This window comes from Haliotis cracherodii, unplaced genomic scaffold (genome assembly GCF_022045235.1).
Source record: "Haliotis cracherodii isolate W230 unplaced genomic scaffold, xgHalCrac1.p SCAF_1, whole genome shotgun sequence".
NCBI lineage: Eukaryota > Metazoa > Mollusca > Gastropoda > Lepetellida > Haliotidae > Haliotis > Haliotis cracherodii.
In genome coordinates this window covers 16,439,765-16,461,045 of record NW_027266264.1, presented here as the reverse complement: position 1 = coordinate 16,461,045, position 21,281 = coordinate 16,439,765, and the positions used below count along the sequence as shown (strand labels likewise).

The following is a 21,281-nucleotide window of genomic DNA, read 5'->3' as shown; positions in this document are numbered from 1 at the left end:
CCACCACCAGCACCTACACTGCAACATTCCACCACCAGCACCTACACTGCAACATTCCACCACCAGCACCTACCCTGCAACATTCCACCACCATAACCTACCCTGCCACATCCCACCACCAGCACCTACCCTACCACATCCCTCCACCAGCACCTACCCTGACACATCCATCACCAGCACCTACCCTGACACATCCATCACCAGCACCTACCCTGCCACATTCAACCACCAGCACCTACCCTGACACATTCAACCACCAGCACCTACCCTGACACATCCCACCACCCGCACCTACCCTGCCACATCCCACCACCAGCACCTACCCTACCACATCCCTCCACCAGCACCTACCCTGACACATCCATCACCAGCACCTACCCTGCCACATTCCACCACCAGCACCTACCCTGACACATTCCACCACCACCACCTACCCTGCCACATCCCACCACCAGCACCTACACTGCAACATTCCACCACCAGCACCTACACTGCAACATTCCACCACCAGCACCTACCCTGCAACATTCCACCACCATAACCTACCCTGCCACATTCCACCACCAGCACCTACCCTGCAACATTCCACCACCAGCACCTACACTGCCACATCCCACCACCAGCACCTACCCTGCCACATTCCACCACCAGCACCTACCCTGCAACATTCCACCACCAGCACCTACCCTGCCACATTCCACCACCAGCACCTACCCTGCAACATTCTACCACCAGCACCTACCCTGCCACATATCCACCACCAGCACCTACCCTGCCACATTCCACCACCAGCACCTACCCTGCCACATTCCACCACCAGCACCTACCCTGACACATTCAACCACCAGCACCTACCCTGACACATCCCACCACCAGCACCTACCCTGACACATTCCACCACCCGCACCTACCCTGCAACATCCCATCACCAGCACCTACCCTGACACATCCCACCACCAGCATCTACACTGCCACATCCCACCACCAGTACCTACCCTGACACATTCCACCACCAGTACCTACCCTGCCAGATTCCACCACCAGCACCTACCCTGCAACATCCCACCACCAGCATCTACACTGACACATCCCACCACCAGCATCTACACTGCCACATCCACCACCAGCACCTACACTGCCACATTCCACCACCACGCGGTCGGGTAGCCTAGTGGTTAAAGCGTTCGCTCGTCACGCCGAAGACCCGGGTTCGATTCCCGACATGGGTACAATGTGTGAAGCCCATTTCTGGTGTCCCCCGCCGTGATATTGCTGGAATATTGCTAAAAGCGTACCATACTCACTCACTCACTCCACCTATTTGGAAATGCGTGACCTGACATTGATGAGGAACTGAATAAGGCATGTACATGTCATAACATATCATTGATTATCACTGTTTAGAGGGCTTTGAAACAATATGTTAGAACAAAAGATGGAGATATGTGTAAGGGCAAATGGTGTTCCTTTTTAATGTAAAGTATTATGACATTAATCAAATTGCGATCATACAAATGTTTTGTGAAAGTTTAATGTTAAATTGCGCATGCGTCTTGATTGCTTTCTTGAGCAATTTATTACAGAAGGAAACGCGATACCCCGTTGTCATTGAAGAGAAACACATGTGAACAGTAAAAATAAAACAAAATTGATTGTACCCAGGTGAATTAAACTCTAATATGAACAGTCATGTACATGGTAAAGCAGAATTTTGTAACAGACTGTTTGAAATTAATTTCTGAAAGTGTGTTATCACTAGCCAACATAAACTCCCACATCGTCATATTGGCAGGTTGATGTACGGTTGTCTGTCTTCTGTTTCTTCAGCGATCGGGTGAGCGAGTTTTGGTTTACTGCCTCTTGGAACAGTAATAATTTCAGTTACGTCACGACGTGTCAGTTTCATGTTTGGGGAATGCCTGAGGTGAAGTATCGTACACTTAGAATGCACACGATAATGACATAAACACTAGCGGCACTTCTTTAATTACTGTAAATGCGACGTTTCGGTACAGATCCTTACAAGGTTGTCAAGTCTGTGTACAGCGCATAGGCAATAAATAAGGTCAAGATAAGCTGACAGCAGATGACAGGGTTAGGCAAGCACGACTCTCGAACGTTTCAGACACTCACACATATTACATGTGTTGTCAAGTGACTTTCCTCGAAATGTGCTCTGTTCACCCAGCAGTGAAAGGGTACTACTAGGATGAGATATTCCTTGAGTGAAATGCAGGTTCGTTGAAGACGCCACGTACATATATGATCATTGAAGAATCAATGTGGTAATATTTCCTGTATGTATATATTGAGATGCCCCTTTTTGTTTATACAATCTCATTTCATATTAGAAAACTACTTTATCCAATACGTGAATAAACTCGTTGTGTCAATATTTCAAGCTACATTTGAAACAAATACACATACCTGCATGTCTAAAAAACAACGAAATGGACGCCAGAACGACAGCAACCCGTCTTGACATACCTTGTTGAATAAAATACGGGGTCATTAGCTATGCGGAAATATATCCATTTGCTATCAAAGTACACGTACATGTCATAAGTACTATCAACCTTTGAACGTACTACTTCTTGTTTGTAACATTGTGAATAAGTGAATAATGTCTTCGCGGAACTGCATTTCTTATTTAACATCACGATGTTGTTGTGTCAGTGATTTTATTTGTTCGTTTGTTTATTTTTGGTTTAACGCCAGACTCATTCCAGCTATATGACGGCGGTCTGTAAATAATCGAATCTGGACCAGACAATGCAGTGATTGATATCATGAGCATCGAACCACGCAATTGGGATACGATGACATGCATCAACTAAGTCAGCGAGTCTGACCACCCGATCCCCTTAGATGCCTCTTATTACAAGCATACGGTAAGCATTGGTTGCTGAAAATATATTCTACCCCGTATCTTCACGGGTCTGTTGTGTCAGTGTAACGGGGACATTGTGATATGAATAGAATATACTTAACTCATGATTTGAAAAGGGAAAAGCGAAAACAAATGCGTAGCTCCAAATGAACACGTCAGATATATCAGATCCAATGTACATGTACTATATGGAGGTTACCAGGAGAACAAACGCTTTCACAAACGGTACCTAAAACGAAACCAACTCTTGTTTTTCTGGGATGTGCGCATTAATATATAACATCACAAGATGAGTGATTAGAAATATAGTACCAACTGAAACTTGATTTTTAGACAGCGGTTTAACTACCATATAGGTATGTTTTTAAATGACCCTAAAACCTTCTCAGTGATCGTCGTTTGCAAGAATACAGATGTACGCTAGAGTTAATGGCTATTTCAAGGGTAGCTACTCAAGTCTATGAGATGTCTTGTTTTAAGTCTAACTGGTTATACATTGTCATAACATTACGAAATGAAGTCAGATGTCCCACACAGCGACAAAAGGAAACAAAGTTTCGGATTTAGTTTGACCAAATCCAACTATTGTAAATTGTACATGGACCGATGACCTACAAAACACTGAATAAAACACCATGTGTTTATGTGTCACTAACAAAGAGTGATGATACGAAAAAGCTGGAAGTATCCTGCCCCAACGACGGCATCTGTCACAAACACATGCAAAGACAAGTCAAATGTTCACCCGAAAAATAACGGGAACATATGGTACAAGTTAAAACAGGAAATTGTATCGGGCATTATACATGTTTTTCTCACTTGTGCGTCAAATGTCTGCCATAAAAAAAGTTCTTTTAAATAGCTTCACTGGGCCTTGAATGTTGTATATTTGACCTTAGAAGGAACTTCTGAGCAATCGTCGTATGACGCTCTTTGACATCTTGGTGGAAAGAGCATGCTCGGATGTTCCTCAAAAGTTGTGAAATGTTGACACCAAGGGCTAGTGCCGCAGCAATATTCCTCGACATAAAGGGCACGTTGGAGTCACCCCTCTTGTCATACAGTGTTGTGGATAATTTTGTCACTCTGATATCTCTATGCATAGATCTGAATACAAAACAAATAAGCCGGTCTCACTGATCTCTTTTATTTGTCGTTCAGGTGGGTTTATCATTAGAAGGGACGTGGTTATTTGACCAATATTGAACGATATCAGATCATTAATATTATATACATGAAGCGTAAGTTAAACGTCTTTGCCAAATTAATTTGTTTTGATTTTGTCAATCTGAGCGGAGGTTCCGATACATGCATAAAGAAACAGATCAGAAGGAAGCTGAGGAAAATTGGTGCCCATGGGGATGCCTACATGTTGCTTAAATGTCTCCCCCCCCCCCCCCCCCCCCCCCCCCCCCCCCCCAATCCAGAATTGCAAGTTAAAAAATTAATAATGAGCGTCATGTCACACTTTATTTATCAATTTCACGCGTTTCGGTAGTGTAACGGGACATTGTAACGGGACTCACGTTGTCATACGAGGATATATATCAAGCCAAGACACTGGTATCTAGAGTAGAAACCGTTGTGGTGGTGGTGGTAGTGCGCGCGTGTGTGTGTGTGTGTGTGTGTGTGTGTGTGTGTGTGTGTGTGTGTGTGTGTGTGTGTGCTTGCCTATCCTTAGTCGTTACCATTGTAACATGTACATAGATTATCGTTTGATAAAGCAGTAATTAATTAAATCAGAAAATATAACTAGAATTTTCCTTGTTTGCTACTTACGTGACATCACAAATGAAACTGAAACCAAGTTCAAACTTGTTCTCCAAATTAAAGCTATTGCTAAAATAGTCACAATATTACTGTTGGACTCAACTTATCACGCACTGTGTTTAATTAGTATCATTGAAACCCACTGCAAACGAGTCATGAAATTTGTTGACGAATTGGAAAGAATTTTCATATGTTGAAAACGTTACTGTCTAATTACGTAATACGACGACTGCATATGTAGTATAACAAACGGACGTAGATGAATGAAGAGTTTCTTTATTTTTAAACGTTTGATGATATGACACAGGAACAAATTATAATATGACAGGTTTACAGTTTTCAAACAGGCAAAATGTGAACAATCTATTTCGATTCTGGTCTAAAGATATATACGTGTGGTTACAAATGGAAAGACAACTTATGACTATGAGTCCAATGCTAGTTGCAATACAATACTGGGTGAAATTCATTGATATAAACATACTTCATAGGTACGACATGAATATTATATGAGATGGTGGGCCGGTGAAATGGGGTAGCGTTAACGTCTGTTAACGTCTTTTGGTATGACGCGGCCCGGGATCAAACCCGGATCCTTCCGCTCCCCGGGTATTTCATGAGAAACCCCTAATGGGCATACATAATTATTACTGAAGTTGATTGTATTAAAATGTGTAAAAACAGCATGCAACAAACTAGCATCTAAGTGTCTGAACACTTTCGAAAGATGTCCAGGCATATAAACAGAATATTTTGTCTTCATAAGAGTGAGTGGGTGAGTTGGGTTTAACGCCGCTTTTAACAGTATTCCAGTTATATCACGCTGTGTCAGCTTAATGTGGGAGGAAAGCCCCAAGTGATGCAGGTCTTAGACGTTTACCACATCGGTGAAACCCACGAGCACGGGTATGGTGCTGACAAACCTAGAAACATAATCGGGGCGAACCGAGATTCGAACCCACAGGTTTCTGGCGTGCCCAAGGGGCGCAACTCTGCACAGCGAATCGCGGCGCATTAGACGACTGGGCCACCGGCTCCCCCGTCTTCATAAGAACACGCGTTGAAAGTGCTGACGTATATGGTGTCGTGATTCAGTTATACCTGTGACCATATCAAGTGCAGTGTACCTGTTTCAGGGCAACTGTTTACATACAATTTAACGTGGAACGATAGTAGGTGTTCATATTATCATGACAAAATATGAAAATCTACCTTTTTATGAAAATACGTGCATGTACAAATATTATAAAATCGTAAAATAAAATCGGGACAGAAATATTTTTGGTTAATGGAATTTACAATTCACGACTGCTGCCTGTTCAATGGAGGTATGCGATATTAATGACATTGCGAGAAAACATGTATTTCAGGTGTTGCAAACTGAAAAGGGTTTCAAATTCAGATGCCGTGTAACAGGGACGTTTATGTAATGACATTGGTTTCGGCTAAAAAAGGAAAGTTCCTCAGCTGCGGCACCTCACTTTTGAGTGAGTGAGTGAGTTGGGTTTAACGCCGCTTTTAACATAATTCCAGTTATATCACGGCGTGGGGCGGTCGGGTAGCCTAGAGGTTAAAGCGTTCGCTCGCCACGCCGAAGACCCGAGTTCGATTCCCGACATGGGTACAATGTTTGAAGCCCATTTCTGGTTTCCCCGCCGTGATATTGCTGGAATATTGCTAAAAGCGGCGTAATACCATACTCACAAACTCACTCACTATATCGCGGCGTGTCAGCTTTATGTAGGAGGAAAGCCCGAAGTGATGCAGGTCTCAGACGTTTACCATTTCGGTGAAACCCACGACCACGGGTATGTTGCTGACAAACCTAGAAACATAATCGGGATCCGGCGAACCGGGATTCAAACCCACAATCCGAGGTTTCTGGCGTGCCCAAGAGACGCAACTCTGCACAGCGAATCGCTGCGCCTTAGATGACTGGGCCACCCGTGGCATTCCTTATTGGAAGAAAATAACAAGTGTTCAATAAAAATTATAAAAATCATTATTCCTCCTGACTTTTGAGAAATAAATGTGTTCGAGAAACATTTGTTTTGCAGCCTTAGCTTCACATATGCCAAGGTTATGCATATAATAGTTATTTTATTAACTCTAGAAAAATAAATGGTCAATCCCGAAGGAACATTCCGTCTCAAATGATACATTCATAATTGCAGAACTTGTACGCCATATATGGGATGTCTTCTGTAAAATACCGCATGTCCTCTATAGACGTCCACATCTCCATCCTTCGTTCCAGACAAGTAAGATGGAGGGTTGACAGTTTCTATCTGCATACGTCTGGAATCGATTTTGTACTACTGCTAGATAGAACATAATTTATACATTCAGGTACAAACACATGTCGGTACTAACCTAATTTACAAACTAAGTAACTGCACTATACTCAGTAAACCTCCAACATGCTTTTCGTGATAGGGCAGCGGGGTAGCCTAGTTGTTAAGCGTTCGCTCGTCACGCCGAAGACTCGAGTTCGATTCCCCACATGCTGTGGTATTGCTAAAAGCGGCGTAAAACCATGTCCGCTCACTCACGTTGCATGTAAGACAACTAAATTTTACCCTGATTTAGTGTGTACGTCACTTATACAAATGTATACTTCGTCACTCCATACATGATTTGCTCTTGAGAAGAATATTAGTGAGGTGGGTTCAGCACCACGGCAACCACGTCATACCACGGCTTGTCAGCACAACGTCGGAGGTAACGCCCAAGGTTGTCCAGGTATCTTCGCCGTCCTGGGACCTATGCGCATGGGTGCTTGCATGGTATAATCAAACCAATTACATGAAATAAAATCATTGATCAGAATTCTGGAACGCCTGAAACATATGAGCCACCGTGCTCCTGGATTTGAGTGATGATCAGGCACATCGTATAAGGATAACCAAATAATTCATTCTGACAATGCTCGACGTTGAGTCTAGTTTTACAGCCGATCCATATTTGTACATTCCTACCGACTCTAACCCAGGACCCTTGGCCTCATTAAAACTCGAGTTTTGTCCTTGAAATTATGGGTCATTGGTCATGCCCGACATGGAACACTATGCAAAGTGTGCCAAAATATCACTATGTTAAAAAACCATTATTTCCTTTTTCCGTAAACAGTCGCTTTTGCTTATCTTACATGGTTTCCGTATACGTCCACCAAGCTATTGACAAATGTGTAAAACGCTTTTTTCTATCAACTGCCTGTCACAAAAATGTAACCATGAGGAAGTTCAAAGCAGCATCGTAAAGATCCATATAACGTTTTAGCAGAAAGTTATCAAATGACAGCTGATTCTTACCGTATAATGACAACCCCGACTGCACCTAGCAGGGCAAGGGCGATGAATACACCCACTAACGAACCAATCAGTACAAGGGACGCTGAAATAATGAAGGGATATAAGCATTAAATAGCTTTACAGTTACTTCAATTTCGCTTTGAAAGTTCTAAGTTCGATTCTAGAATTCATGAACATAAATTATAAAATTTTAGATTTCGAATTAGGCAGGCGATTAGTTTTGAGGTTATGATACTCAAAGAAATAGCATACGGGAATCACAAACTATCCACATAACTGTTTAATTACGTGTACTCCTACCACTCATACATTGAACAACGCTGTTGTACATAGTGCAAACATTCAATATTACTATGAGCTAAACCTGATGCATGCTTTATGAGTTCAGAAGGGCGTTTGTGTAAAGACATTGGTGTCTGTACTGTTAACGTTTATAATTATCGTCTTTACAAAATCAGTTAATAAATAGACTTCTGAGGTAAAACAGTTATAGTAAATGCATATCTTGCCTGGAACGTCATCGTCCTTCTCCATAGATGAAGTGGACTGCGTAGCGTTTGCATGGCCTGTAAATAAATTGAAAATAAGTTTGTTCAGGGTTTTGTCTACAATAAGCAGAATTACTCAGATCTGTTCTGTATGCAAGTGTATGTGTGACAGCACAGCGATACCACCACAGCACAAAGAACACATACATTACATATTATGTAGACAGTGGAACCCTGTTTAACAGTTATTACAAAAAGGGGGTGTTAAGAATGACTCCTGTACTGTCATGATGGACATACATGTAGATCGCTGAACAAGCCAGTGACAAGTCGAAAGAGAGGACGACTAAACAGAATATTACCAGATCAACAAACTTGTTTAGATTTCAGATTTTAAAGCTTGTGTCGTCAACCTCCAAATTAAAAATACAGTCGGTTCCTTAATATAGGGCGTAAACTGTTTCTCATTAAATATTCTATGTTTATGTTCAATGCTGCTTGTGTTCGTCATGCAGGGACATGATGTCATTGGGACGGTGGGGTAGTCTAGTGGTTAAAGCGTTCGCTCGTCACGCCGAAGGCCCGGGTTCGATTCCCGACATGGGTACAATGTGTAAAGCCCATTTCTGGTATCCCCCGCCGTGATATTGCTGGAATATTGCTAAAAGTGGCGTAAAACCATACTCACTCACATGATGTCATTTGACATTACGTACTTTGTAAATAGAGGTTATCACGCGAGTGTGTTTGGGGATGGTAAATATCCTGCATTAGGAATACATAGTGTTTATTCCTAATGCAGGATATTTACCATCCCCAAACACTCAAGCGTGATAACCTCTTTATCATATAATGTCATTCTTTAATTCTGTGCTTCAAAATCGCTTTCCCTCTCTCACAAACATTACCGACACATTGCGAGTTTTCCTGGAATGCGCGCATTAATATGTATTACGTTACAGGGTAAGTGATGTGTCAGTCGGACAGTGACAGTAACCAATACAGTTCCAACTGAAATCTGTTTCTTATACAGTGGTAGAGCAACATATACGCAAAAAAACAATTGTTTTTTAATTGCCTCTCGCGGCAATCCACCGGTCTGTACGCTAGAGTAACTGCCCTTTGTCAAAGGGAAGCTACTCTAACCTTAGTCTATGAGACATCACGGCCACGGTCAGACGTTGTTGACAGTCTGTCCTGTCATAACGTTAAGAAGTGTAGTCAGATGTACACACAGCGACAAAACGAAACAAGGTAACAATTCAAACATATTTCGGCAAAATCCAACTATTTTAATTTGTGGAGAAGGGTTAAAGCCGCAGAGGTCTACAAGCACAGATATGGCTACTGATCCCGCTTGGCTAGGCCTCGTGCCCTCGCAAAAAATGTTTCGAAATTTATATCTCCAAAGTTGCCAAAACTTATAAAATGCCTTAGCTACGTCACAGTTAGACACTGATTTTCAGTATATTAGACTGTTCTTTTGATAATGATATCAATTATCCCTGTAGTTTATCCAGATTCCCGATTGTTAATTCTGACTGGATCGCCGAATGACGAGGGCGACGCCATGTTTGTTTATAAACAGTGAAAGTAGTCCCTATTTGACCTTTGATATTTGCATCTCTATCCGCATATGACCCTAACGGATATCGTTTTTATCCGTTGGCTTTATCCTGCCGAGAAACCTACCCTTTATATGATAAATGTAAATATATGTAGCCACAGGTACTCACCCACTTCATGTAAAGTGGTAACGTCAGTGGTTGACACAACTGTGCCCTTGTCGGTACATTGAAATGTTTCTGTGTCCTCTTTGGACACTGTCTTGACTGTTCTTGAAGAATTTGATGGTGTCACACTGGCCGTTTTGGTCATCTGTTCTTTATCGCGGTACGCGGTGTCAACTGGAAAGGCAAAAGAACCACAATACCTACTCTGTACCTTCTATATTTGACTTGTCATTTTGGCAGAGCGTCGTAGCATATGTTATAAGAAACAGGATATTGTAACATATTATCGAGATGGTATTTAGAAATGGCTCCGGGGTGTAATCGAATTACTTATTCATAGATTGCATATCCTTACCCATCAGTAGTTTCACCAAACCCAACAGTACGAGTGCATATTGCATAGTATCATCATTTTGGCTATAACATGACACGGGTATTTGCCTCATCATGTGAGAAACTGCTGATGTCTGGAACACTAATTTTCAAATATCAACACAAAATGCTCAATGGTATGAAATATTTACCTTTTATGACTTTCAAGTGGACTGGACTTCCAAGCGTTATTGCAGTGATACCCGACACACTGCACTTATATACTGCAGTATCCGTGACATCCACAGAAGAAAACTGAAGTGTTCCTGCAAAATACACAAGTGAAATTATACTCTTGTGGTACCTGTAGGACCTTTCCATGACAGGGTTATGTTTAGTGGAATTTAAGTTTTCAGATCGTTCTAACAATGGTCTGACAGAAATGTGTAGACTGTTGCATGACTTACTGCTGCTTACCTTTCACGTCTATTTTTATCCTGTGATCAGCTTTGATTTGCAGAAGTTCCTTTGTGTCAGTTATTTTAAACCAGCTGATTCTCCCAGGAGGAGGTTTGCGGCAAGTCAGGGATAGAGGCAGTCCCACACAGCCATACTTTGTGATCAGTGGCGTTCGGTCACTCCATGACGCTGATTCAGCTTCAATTAAGTCACGAAGTATGTTGTAAGAAAGAGACAAATCGAAAATAATTATGACGTGGATATTGATGTACCCACAAGAAATGTTTGTTGAGAGGAATGGTATCAATAATTACAATTTAAGGAATACATCAGGTAAATTACAATTATGTAAGATTACATCAGTGCAGACACTACCGCCCACAAATGAACTGTTATCTAATGGTTAAGTTCATTTATTTTATTTTCCAATTATATCAAATTCATTTGCAGAGATACATTGCATTACAAAGATCAATTCCAACACATGTTTGTCGATCATCAATATTCATCAATAAAATATTCATTATATATTCAGATTAAGCAGCTATAGAAAACAAGCTATAGTAAGCGTGTTTGAGAAGAATAAAGTCGCATTTATTAACAATAATTAACAGTGATGACGACAGTGACGGTTTCGAAAATCCACATAACAGATGAAAAGTAGCATGCATCTTTTACCTGCACAGCAACACACAGCTGATATCGCCAATATCGTGAGTTTGGCTGTCAACATGTCTTTGATTACTGCAAATACAAAGAACAAATTTCAGGTAAGCTGATGGTATGATGTAAACAAACATTGAAGCATTAAACAAACAGATTACTGTCATTGTATTACTGTCAGAATCGCAGACACATTCTGAAATTTACACGCAGTTGTAGCAATAGGTACCTCAAAAACTAGTGTTGTATTCAGGGAAATATATACTTTGGGTATAAAAAGGGCATGGAGGGTTCACCTGTATTCTAACATCGACAGCAATTTTACAATGCTCATGTCAGTAACCCTTTCGTGTAAATGTGTAGAGTGTGGTGCTGTATACTATTTAGGAATATTTAAAGTTGTGTTGTACCGTTATCGAAACTTACATGATATGCCATGTATATTTCTGAATTGTGTGGATTCTAAGCATTCCTTTGAACAGGTACGACTTTAATGCCGAAACTGAGAGACAGTTGATTCTGAGTAAATGCACAGACCTAAAAGAAAGCAATCTACAATCGCTTGCAAAACAGTCTGTCCCGAGAACATTTTCCATGGTGGTGTCATCAATTGAATGCCTACTACCTCAAACATGAGTACCTTGGGTTATTTAACTCAATAAAATAGTTATTTGCACTTCCTTGACCCTCAATAACGCGCTTGGTTATTTCTGGTTGAAAACATGGGTACTGTCAAACTAACACAAGGTTTGATCAGGACACACAATCACAGAAGAAGCTGACGAATTACCAATACCGCCACCTTAAGGCCCCTTAAAACATTACCATTTCAATGCCTTTTCTTGAAAATGGCCTGAAAATAGTCGACAAATTAGTGATTAATATGATGAGGAATAATCCATTCCATCTGAGTTCGAGGACGTGATATCAACCCAGTCACTCGCCTCGACAAGCACATATTACTGGTATTTTTTTTGTATAAAATATTCACGACATGCCAGAACTGACCGCATCCAAAAAACTGCCTATCAAACACAAACTTCAGAGTCCTCAGTTCACTCCGGCCTCAGTCACATGTCAAATACAAGTACAGTAAACTACGGTTATAACGAACACGCTTATAACGAACTGACGGATATAACGAACATACTTTTTAGTCCCGACTATTTGCTGTGGTTATGCTGTATATATTCTTATAACGAACTACGGTTATAACGAACTAAATATAGTAGTCCCTTTGAGTTCGTTATAACCGTAGTTTACTGTAGTTGTGAAGGTTAATTGATACTTAACTAATATTCAGGAGTGTTAATGCGATGTTTATATTTCCTTGTTTTCCTCGCTCGGTTCACGTGATACGAATACAGATGAAACTTTACACACAAAAATCATTTAAGAACTATATCAACAAAACGTTGATGAAAACATCAGTTGACGTTCAACTTGCTTCTGGACCAAACGAATAAGTAATCCTTACCTTCAAAGAGTTATGAGGAAATCCGCGTTGCAGCTGGTATCACTTGTATCTGGATTCCCTGCCTTAGCAAACCTAGCTGAGTCCCGTCTGACTAGACTGAAAGCGAAAATAAATATATCAGTCTCGATTATCCACCGAAACAGATTCAATTGGGCAGTTGCAAAAAGTGCTATATAAATGGATCACTAAAAATCAGTGATGACACCACGTGTTCGCGAAAATGGTAGGCACGTTCTGCTCTACCGGTATCGCCTGCCAGTCATACCTCTCTCATCATTAGAAGTGTGGGGCTTTCGGGTAGCCTAGTGGTCAAAGCGTCACGCCGAAGACCGGGGTTCGATTCCCGACATGGGACAACGTGTGAAGCCCATTTCTGGTGTCCCTCGCCGTACTATTGCTGGAATATTGCTAAAAGCGGGGTAAAACCATACTCACTCACTAACTCACTCACCCACTCATTAGAAATGTACTGCGAATGACACTAGACATTAAAATAGGGAACTTTAAAATAGTAATATGTGTACATCGTAATGTGTTAAAAACGGATTGATGGATAAGGATGTTGACGTTGGCGATCTCTTAAAAAATGATAAAAGTTCCATATTTTGTTGAACCAAACTTAGCTGTCTTTACTGAGTGTACATAGAGCAAAATGATCTAGTTATACATGATGTCGCTTGACAGATGCTACTTGTAAAATAGTGTCACAGCAGTATTGCGCACCTGGATTGCACTCAAGAGTTTAAAAAGTCAACACATATGGCAACTGCACGAAAGCTTCTTTCGGCACTGGTGAAGGTGTAGTGGAATAGTACCAACTTCTACGTCCGTTGAGGTGAAATGGTTTACGTCGCGTCCAAGATTATTGCGCTTATATAACGACATGTGTGTGTGTGTGTGTGGCTGCTTGTACAAGTCGGATTTAATAGTGCTAGCCCACTGAGATACCATGTCGAGGTTTAACATGAATACGCCACTCAGACACAGTATACTGACTCAGAGCCGACCAGTTCCTGCTTTAGACCGTTAATGTAGAGCGCCAGTCAGGGTAACAACAAGTACCATTTTTTAACGTCGTATGCCAAGACGCGGCCGGGAATCGAACCCCGGACCTTCCGCTCTCTAGACGGAAGCCCTACCACTAGACCACGGAGGCGGTCCCAACTTCTATATAGTGCAGACGCTGTTTTAATAATCATAAATATAGAGCCAGCTTTCGGATAGCTTATGGAACAAAGTCGTTTCCTGCATCCCTTATAAAAGGCAGTGGGGTGACGGATACGTCTGGGACATAGGCGTTATTGCAACTGACATGTACTGACACTTCTGGGCGTTATTGGGCGTTATTGCATCTGACATGTACTGACACTTCTGGGCGTTATTGGGCGTTATTGCAACTGACATGTACTGACACTTCTGGGCGTTATTGGGCGTTATTGCAACTGACATGTACTGACACTTCTGGGCGTTATTGGGCGTTATTGCAACTGACATGTACTGACACTTCTGGGCGTTATTGGGCGTTATTGGGCGTTATTGCAACTGACATGTACTGACACTTGGAAGAGTTCCGTGTTGCACAGGAATTTCAGCCTGAGTAACATTTATCTGACTATCTTTAAAGCAACCTTACAGATGGGGAGATCGTGACAAAGGAGAGGAGATAATATTAATGATGACGATGTCTTGTCATAAAAGGGAGCCCGTCGACGTATGTGGGTAGCATGCAAATGTGAAAAAATAGTCTTCAATCAATAGGAAATTTGTTGACAATGTCGTTTCTAAAAATTGCAACAAATAAGTTCTGCAGCGAGCCTTATGACGAAGTCTTCGGAGTATGTGCCTTATATAAAATTTCATCATGATACATGCCGCAGTGATTGCAATTGAAACGGAAAATTCACTCTATGGTCCATTTTGCAATAGCAATCTCAAGAGAGAGCGCCAAATGTCCAGTTCGAAAGAATTCAATCAAGTGTTTATCACTAGCCAAATTGTTTCCCTCCATAAAAATGAAATCGAAACGCTTTTCCCGTATTCACGTGCACGTTATCGCGTAGTTTGACTTGTTATTTTGCTGCAATATTGCTCCATAGAACATACACCCACTCATGGTCTCTCTATAAAACATACACCCACTCATGGTCTCTCAATAAAACATACACCCACTCATGGTCTCTCCATAGAACATACACCCACTCATGGCCTCCCCATAGAACATACAACCACTCATGGCTTGTCCATAGAACATACACCCACTCATGGTCTCTCCATAGAACATACACTCACTCATGGTCTCTCCATAGAACATACACCCACTCATGGTCTCTCCATAGAACATAAAACCACTCATGGCCTCTCCATAGAACATACACCCACACATGATCTCTCCATAGAACATACAACCACTCATGATCTCTCTATAGAACCTACACCCACTCATGGTCTCTCCATAGAACATACACCCACTCATGGTCTCTCCATAGAACATACACCCACTCATGGCCTCTTCATAGAATATACACCCACTCATGATCTCTCCATAGAATATACACCCACTCATGGTCTCTTCATAGAACATACACCCACTCATGGTCTCTCCATAGAACATACACCCACTCATGGTCTCTCCATAGAACATACACCCACTCATGGTCTCTCCATAGAACATACAACCACTCATGATCTCTCCATAGAACATACACTCACTCATGGCCTCTCCATAGAACATACATCCATTCATGATCTCTCCATAGAACATACACCCGCTAATGGCCTCTCCATAGAACATACACCCACTCATGATCTCTCCATAGAACATACACCCGCTAATGGCCTCTCCATAGAACATGCAACCACTCATGATCTCTCCATAGAATATACACCCACTCATGATCTCTCCATAAAACATACACTCACTCATGGCCTCTCCATAGAACATACAACCACTCATGATCTCTCCATAGAACATACACCCACTCATGATCTCTCCATAAAACATACACTCAGCCATGGTCTCTCCACAGAACATACACCCATTCATGGTCTCTCCGTAGAACATACACCCACTCATGGTCTCTCCATAGAACATACAACCACTCATGATCTCTCCATAGAATATACATCCACTCATGGTCTATTCGGCATAACGACGATGCACCAGATATATCATTTTCGTTGTCTAAAGTAATGTACATTAATTTCAGTGCTTTTCCCTTTTTATAGTACATGATATATACATGATCTCAAACTGATTTCGATATGTTTTGTCAATAATGGATATGTGTTATCTTGCTAACACTAAGGCGCACATCTGCAGCTAGACTAGTACATGTATATGATGATAAAGGATGTCACATTGGACAAATGCAGGTTTCATGTCCGAGGTCACGAAACGATCATGGACACTGACTCCTAAAAGCACTTAAATCAAAGCGAGCAAGAAAGACTGCTTGTTAAACACTACAACAAACAAATTCACTATCCGAGGTCGCGGCAACAACTATGAAAATCATTAGTTGGAAGTATATGCAGACAAGGAGCAGGAAAATTTGAAAAATGACGCCACCGATGGAATATAAGGCAGCTATGTACTTAATGTTATAGACCACCTCCCTGTTCTAACAGACAGGTGAGCTGCTCTATCCCCGGTCATAGCAAACACATTGAATGATGGTACTTGATGGTATTCTGCTTGGCGCTCGGCATTGAGGGGATCAACAAGGACTGGCTGACTCAGAGTCAGTATGCATTGTGTGAGTGGGGTATTTTTCACGTTGAAAGTATTTTCTTGTCAAACTATGATTTTATTGTTTTGCTTATTGTCACAGACGAGCAATCATATAACATATTGACATACAGTCTATGCATTATACTGCATAAAAACAGATCGCCAAATGGTCAAACCTAATATGAACTAAAAAAAACGACAACGCCAATTGGACTTAATAACATAAGATGATTACATGAAGCCAATTGTAGTCAGGAAGATAGAAATGCTTGATACCTGTAAGAAGTAGCTACGTCGAAACGTCGCTATATGCAATAAACCAGAAGTTGTTATCCATATAGCTGTACGTTTTCCTACTTATATCACTCAGCAACTTATATAACAGAATGGGGGCGGTCGGGTAGCCTAGTGGTTAAAGCGTTCGCTCGTCACGCCGAAGACCCGGGTTCGATTCCCGACATGGGTACAACGTGTGAAGCCTATTTCTGGTGTCCCCCGCCGTGATATTGCTGGAATTTTGCTAAAAGCGGCGTAAAACCATACTCACTCACTCACTATAACAGAATGCCAATCTAACAGTTAGATAGAAATTGAACATAAGGATTTGAAGACAGTGAGTTTGAATGATAACACTAACAATTGTAAACACCTTCACAATGTGAATAAATACAAATATTCAAGAAGACTTAGTGTTTTTGTATTCATAAATGAAAGGTTATATACGAATTTCTTCTGACGTGCTGTTGGAATATTCAAGTACAGTTTTTATAATAACATTGATTTCTACATAACTACATGACCTTCAAAACAAGTTGCGGTGATATAGCCATGTCGTGCACTTCGAATGCAGCTTCACTCGCTGTGATATTGCTCGAGTATTTCTTAAGGGAGCGTAAAGCCATACTAATAACGAAGGGGAAATATGTCACATTGTTAGTTAAAATAGTTGCTGCAAATATGGCAAAGTCAACATGTATGACATGTTATATGAGTACTTTGGGTTATTTAACTCAATACAAAAGTTATTTGCTCTTCCTTGACCCTCAGTAACGCGCTTTATTATTTCTGGTTGAAAACATAGGTACTGGTAAACTGACAAACATGTCATACTAATACAAGGTTTGATCCAGGACACACAATCACAGAAGAAACTGAAGAAACGTACCCTGGTTTAGACTGGTCACACTGCGTGCACTGCAGCTGTAAGGGACATCCTTATAACGCTAACCGGTTCAATATCTAGGTCAACATTCCAGTTATCTTCAGTTATATCTTCCTTACGAAACAAGGAATTTATTAAATGAGTGTCGTATTAATCACGAAGAGGCAATCGATACAAAATCATTTGCCCAAATGCCAGATATTCTCTATGGACATTCGTATGGTATACATGCCGCATATCACGTCATAACTAGCCAGTAACTGAAGATTAACATTTTTAGTCATACTTTTACCTGCTTCGAGTGTTCATGTATTTCACTGTGGGAGATTATTTTTAATTTTAGTATTTGTTATTCATTCCCAAATTGAATATGAATAGGGTTTGCTGAATGCATTGTTTAGATGCTGACAACATTGATATTTAATGGTTTCCGCATAAATATTGAGGACTTCTTGACAAATGTGAAATACGTTTTTGTATCTAAATTTCAACAATGAATCATAAGTTAAAAAACAAAAAAAAACGTTGTTTCACCTTTTTTCAAGCGCACGTACAATACTCATTTGTTGAGTTTAACACACCTCAATAACATAAAAAGCGACAAAACCCGCTCCATTGCCTTACCAATGGAGAAAAAGATTTATGCAGAATTTCCGCAAATGTGGTTCAGTAGAATATAAAAAAGGAGTAAAGCATGTTTCATCATGGTCAGCGACACGGAAGTTGAATGTCTACATGATACTTTGAATCTGGTTCTAGCAAATATTAAACACACGTAATGTGAGCTTGCTACGCCTTTGGGCGTACATTTGAACAAATACGTGTGGTGTCAACTGGAAGGATACAGTGAAGCTGAGGTATTAAAGATCATCCAATCTTCAAAGCCAACACACTGTCCAGGAGTTGATCCTGTGCCTACCAAATTCGTTTTGGATCACATGGATATCTTGCTTCCAATAATATCTAGGATTGTGAACCTCAGTCTGGAGTCTGGAGAGGTACCCGAACGATATAGAAGGGCCCAAGTTCGCCCACTCTTGAAGAAGAAGACTTTGGACCCTAACCTTCTCTTGAACTAGAGACCTGTGAGTAATTTGTCGTTCATGTCCAAAATCCTGGAAAAAGCTGTGAAAGTCAGGCTTACAGATTATATGGAACAGTATGGCTTATATGATAAGTTCTAATCGGCTTACAGGCGAGCTCACTCAACAGAAACTTGGTAGGTAGGACTTCTTGATTTATCAGCGGCATTTGACACCATAGACCATAGCAGGCTATTACGTCGTCTTGAGTCTAATCTTGGTATAACAGATGTTGCACTTGCTTGGTTTACATCATACTTGTGTAACAGAAAGCAGGTTGTTTCGATTGATGGCATGTCATCTACACATTCAATCCTTTGTTATGGAGTTCCCCAGGGTTCTGTATTGGGACCTCTGTTGTTTGTGATTTATGTTTCTCAGTTAGGCAAAGGTAGACACTTTTGACAATGGTCGTCATGGTTATGCTGATGATAATTAGCTCATGAAGGTCTTCACACCTGGTGACTCAGCACAGGTGATAGCAGTATTGCGAATGTGCACATCTGCGATCCAGACATGGATGACACAGAATCGTCTGAAGCTCAACTCTGATAAGACCGAGGTCATACTCACTGGGAGTAGCCGATCTGTTGCATCAATATCTGAATCATTCTTGACTGTTGATGGAGTTGATATCCCCTTTTCTTTGACTGTCAAACACCTCGGAGTCATCATTGACCAAAACCTGACAATGGATTGTCAGGTAAACAATATCTGCAAATATGTGCTACTTCCACATTCGAAATATCAGTCAGGTAAGACCCTTGTTGACATACGATGTGGCACAACAGCTCGTGAGATCACTTATCCTATCCAGGTTCGACTATACTAACAGTCTGCTTATTAATATGAAACAGGATCTATGTAGCAAATTGCAACGTGTGCAGAATGCTGCTGCCAGATTGAGATGTAGACGAAATAAGCGTGCACATGTCACTCCTTTATTAAAATCATTACACTGGCTTCCAATAAGATCTAGGATTGAATACAAAGTCGTGTGCATTTCATACCAGTGCTACGATCTTAGATCAGCACATAAACTCCAGTGGTCTCACTCAAAGCATTCGGCAACAAAACTTTTGCTCACACTGCATCTGTGCTCTGGAATTCCCTTCCAGTGGAAATTAGGCAGTCTCCAACTCTGGACACTTTCAAGACAAAACTAAAGACTTATCTCTTTAGATGTGTCTATGACCCTGTGTGAGGCGCTATGAGCGACTACGTAGACGGAAATGGTGCTGAAGAAATGGACTTTATTATTGTATTATTATATTAGTGTCAGGCTAAAAGCATCATTTATCTCATTAACGAAGAACAATGACTGCCCTCATATATATTTCATAAAGTAGCATTGTGACCGTTAATAGCTCTATGTTATTCACTTATTGAGTTTCACACTTTCATTTACAATTGTGCCTACTCAAGAATCGTATTGTGATACTGGGACACGGGAGGCTGAGCTGTATATATAGGTCGCCGCAATTCGTCCAATAGTTGGCCCTGGATCCGCTGATCGCGGGTTCGAATACCAGCTCGATATAACTAAAGAACTGTTAAAAGCGCATAAAACATAACTCACTCACACACAGTGTCAGGCGTCAATCGAAGCTGATAACGCAAACCAGTGAATACACAAGTCCCACGTTTTGGGGGTACTGTGAAAGCAATGATCCGAACGCAATCAAATTCAATAGTTTCTTTCGCCAAGCAATAGCGTGCTGAGTGCCGATTCTAACGGGACGCGAGTACAATTTATTCATGATAAACCTTGTGTATACTTCCACTTCCACTCAAGTCCACTTCACTGGAGCTGTGCATTCTCTGTCACCTGTTTGTCAAGTACATGCCACAGATGTATAGCTGGAATATTTGTGACTGTGGCGGTACATACCATTCACTCTTTGTTTGACAATGTAAAACGATTTAAGAATATAATATAAGATCAAACGAAAAAACAACACTTGTATGTTTTAAATGACATTTATTAAGGCAACATGAGAAAAAATGTATTCAATTTGACTATTGCGCAGAAGTTGTTTGATCAAGGTAACAATTCAAGGCCTCAGTAAAAAGTTGTGTGTTTGACATGAGGACATTTCCAAATTTGATCATGATCAGTGACAACAAGGATGTCCAGTGCATTTCCCTATTTTAATTAGTACCAAATGTAGGTGAACAATTGATTTGCCTACGCTCACCTTTCC

At 41.0% G+C, this 21,281-nt stretch overlaps 1 protein-coding gene across 1 annotated transcript; it reads right to left on the bottom strand.

The window, feature by feature from the left end:
* Positions 1–15,252: 15,252 nt before the first annotated feature.
* Positions 15,253–16,236, bottom strand: LOC139454406 (trophinin-like). The gene has a single exon (XM_071236088.1). It carries the CDS (start codon positions 16,234–16,236, stop codon positions 15,253–15,255), a length of 984 nt encoding a protein of 327 aa, XP_071092189.1.
* Positions 16,237–21,281: the final 5,045 nt, after the last annotated feature.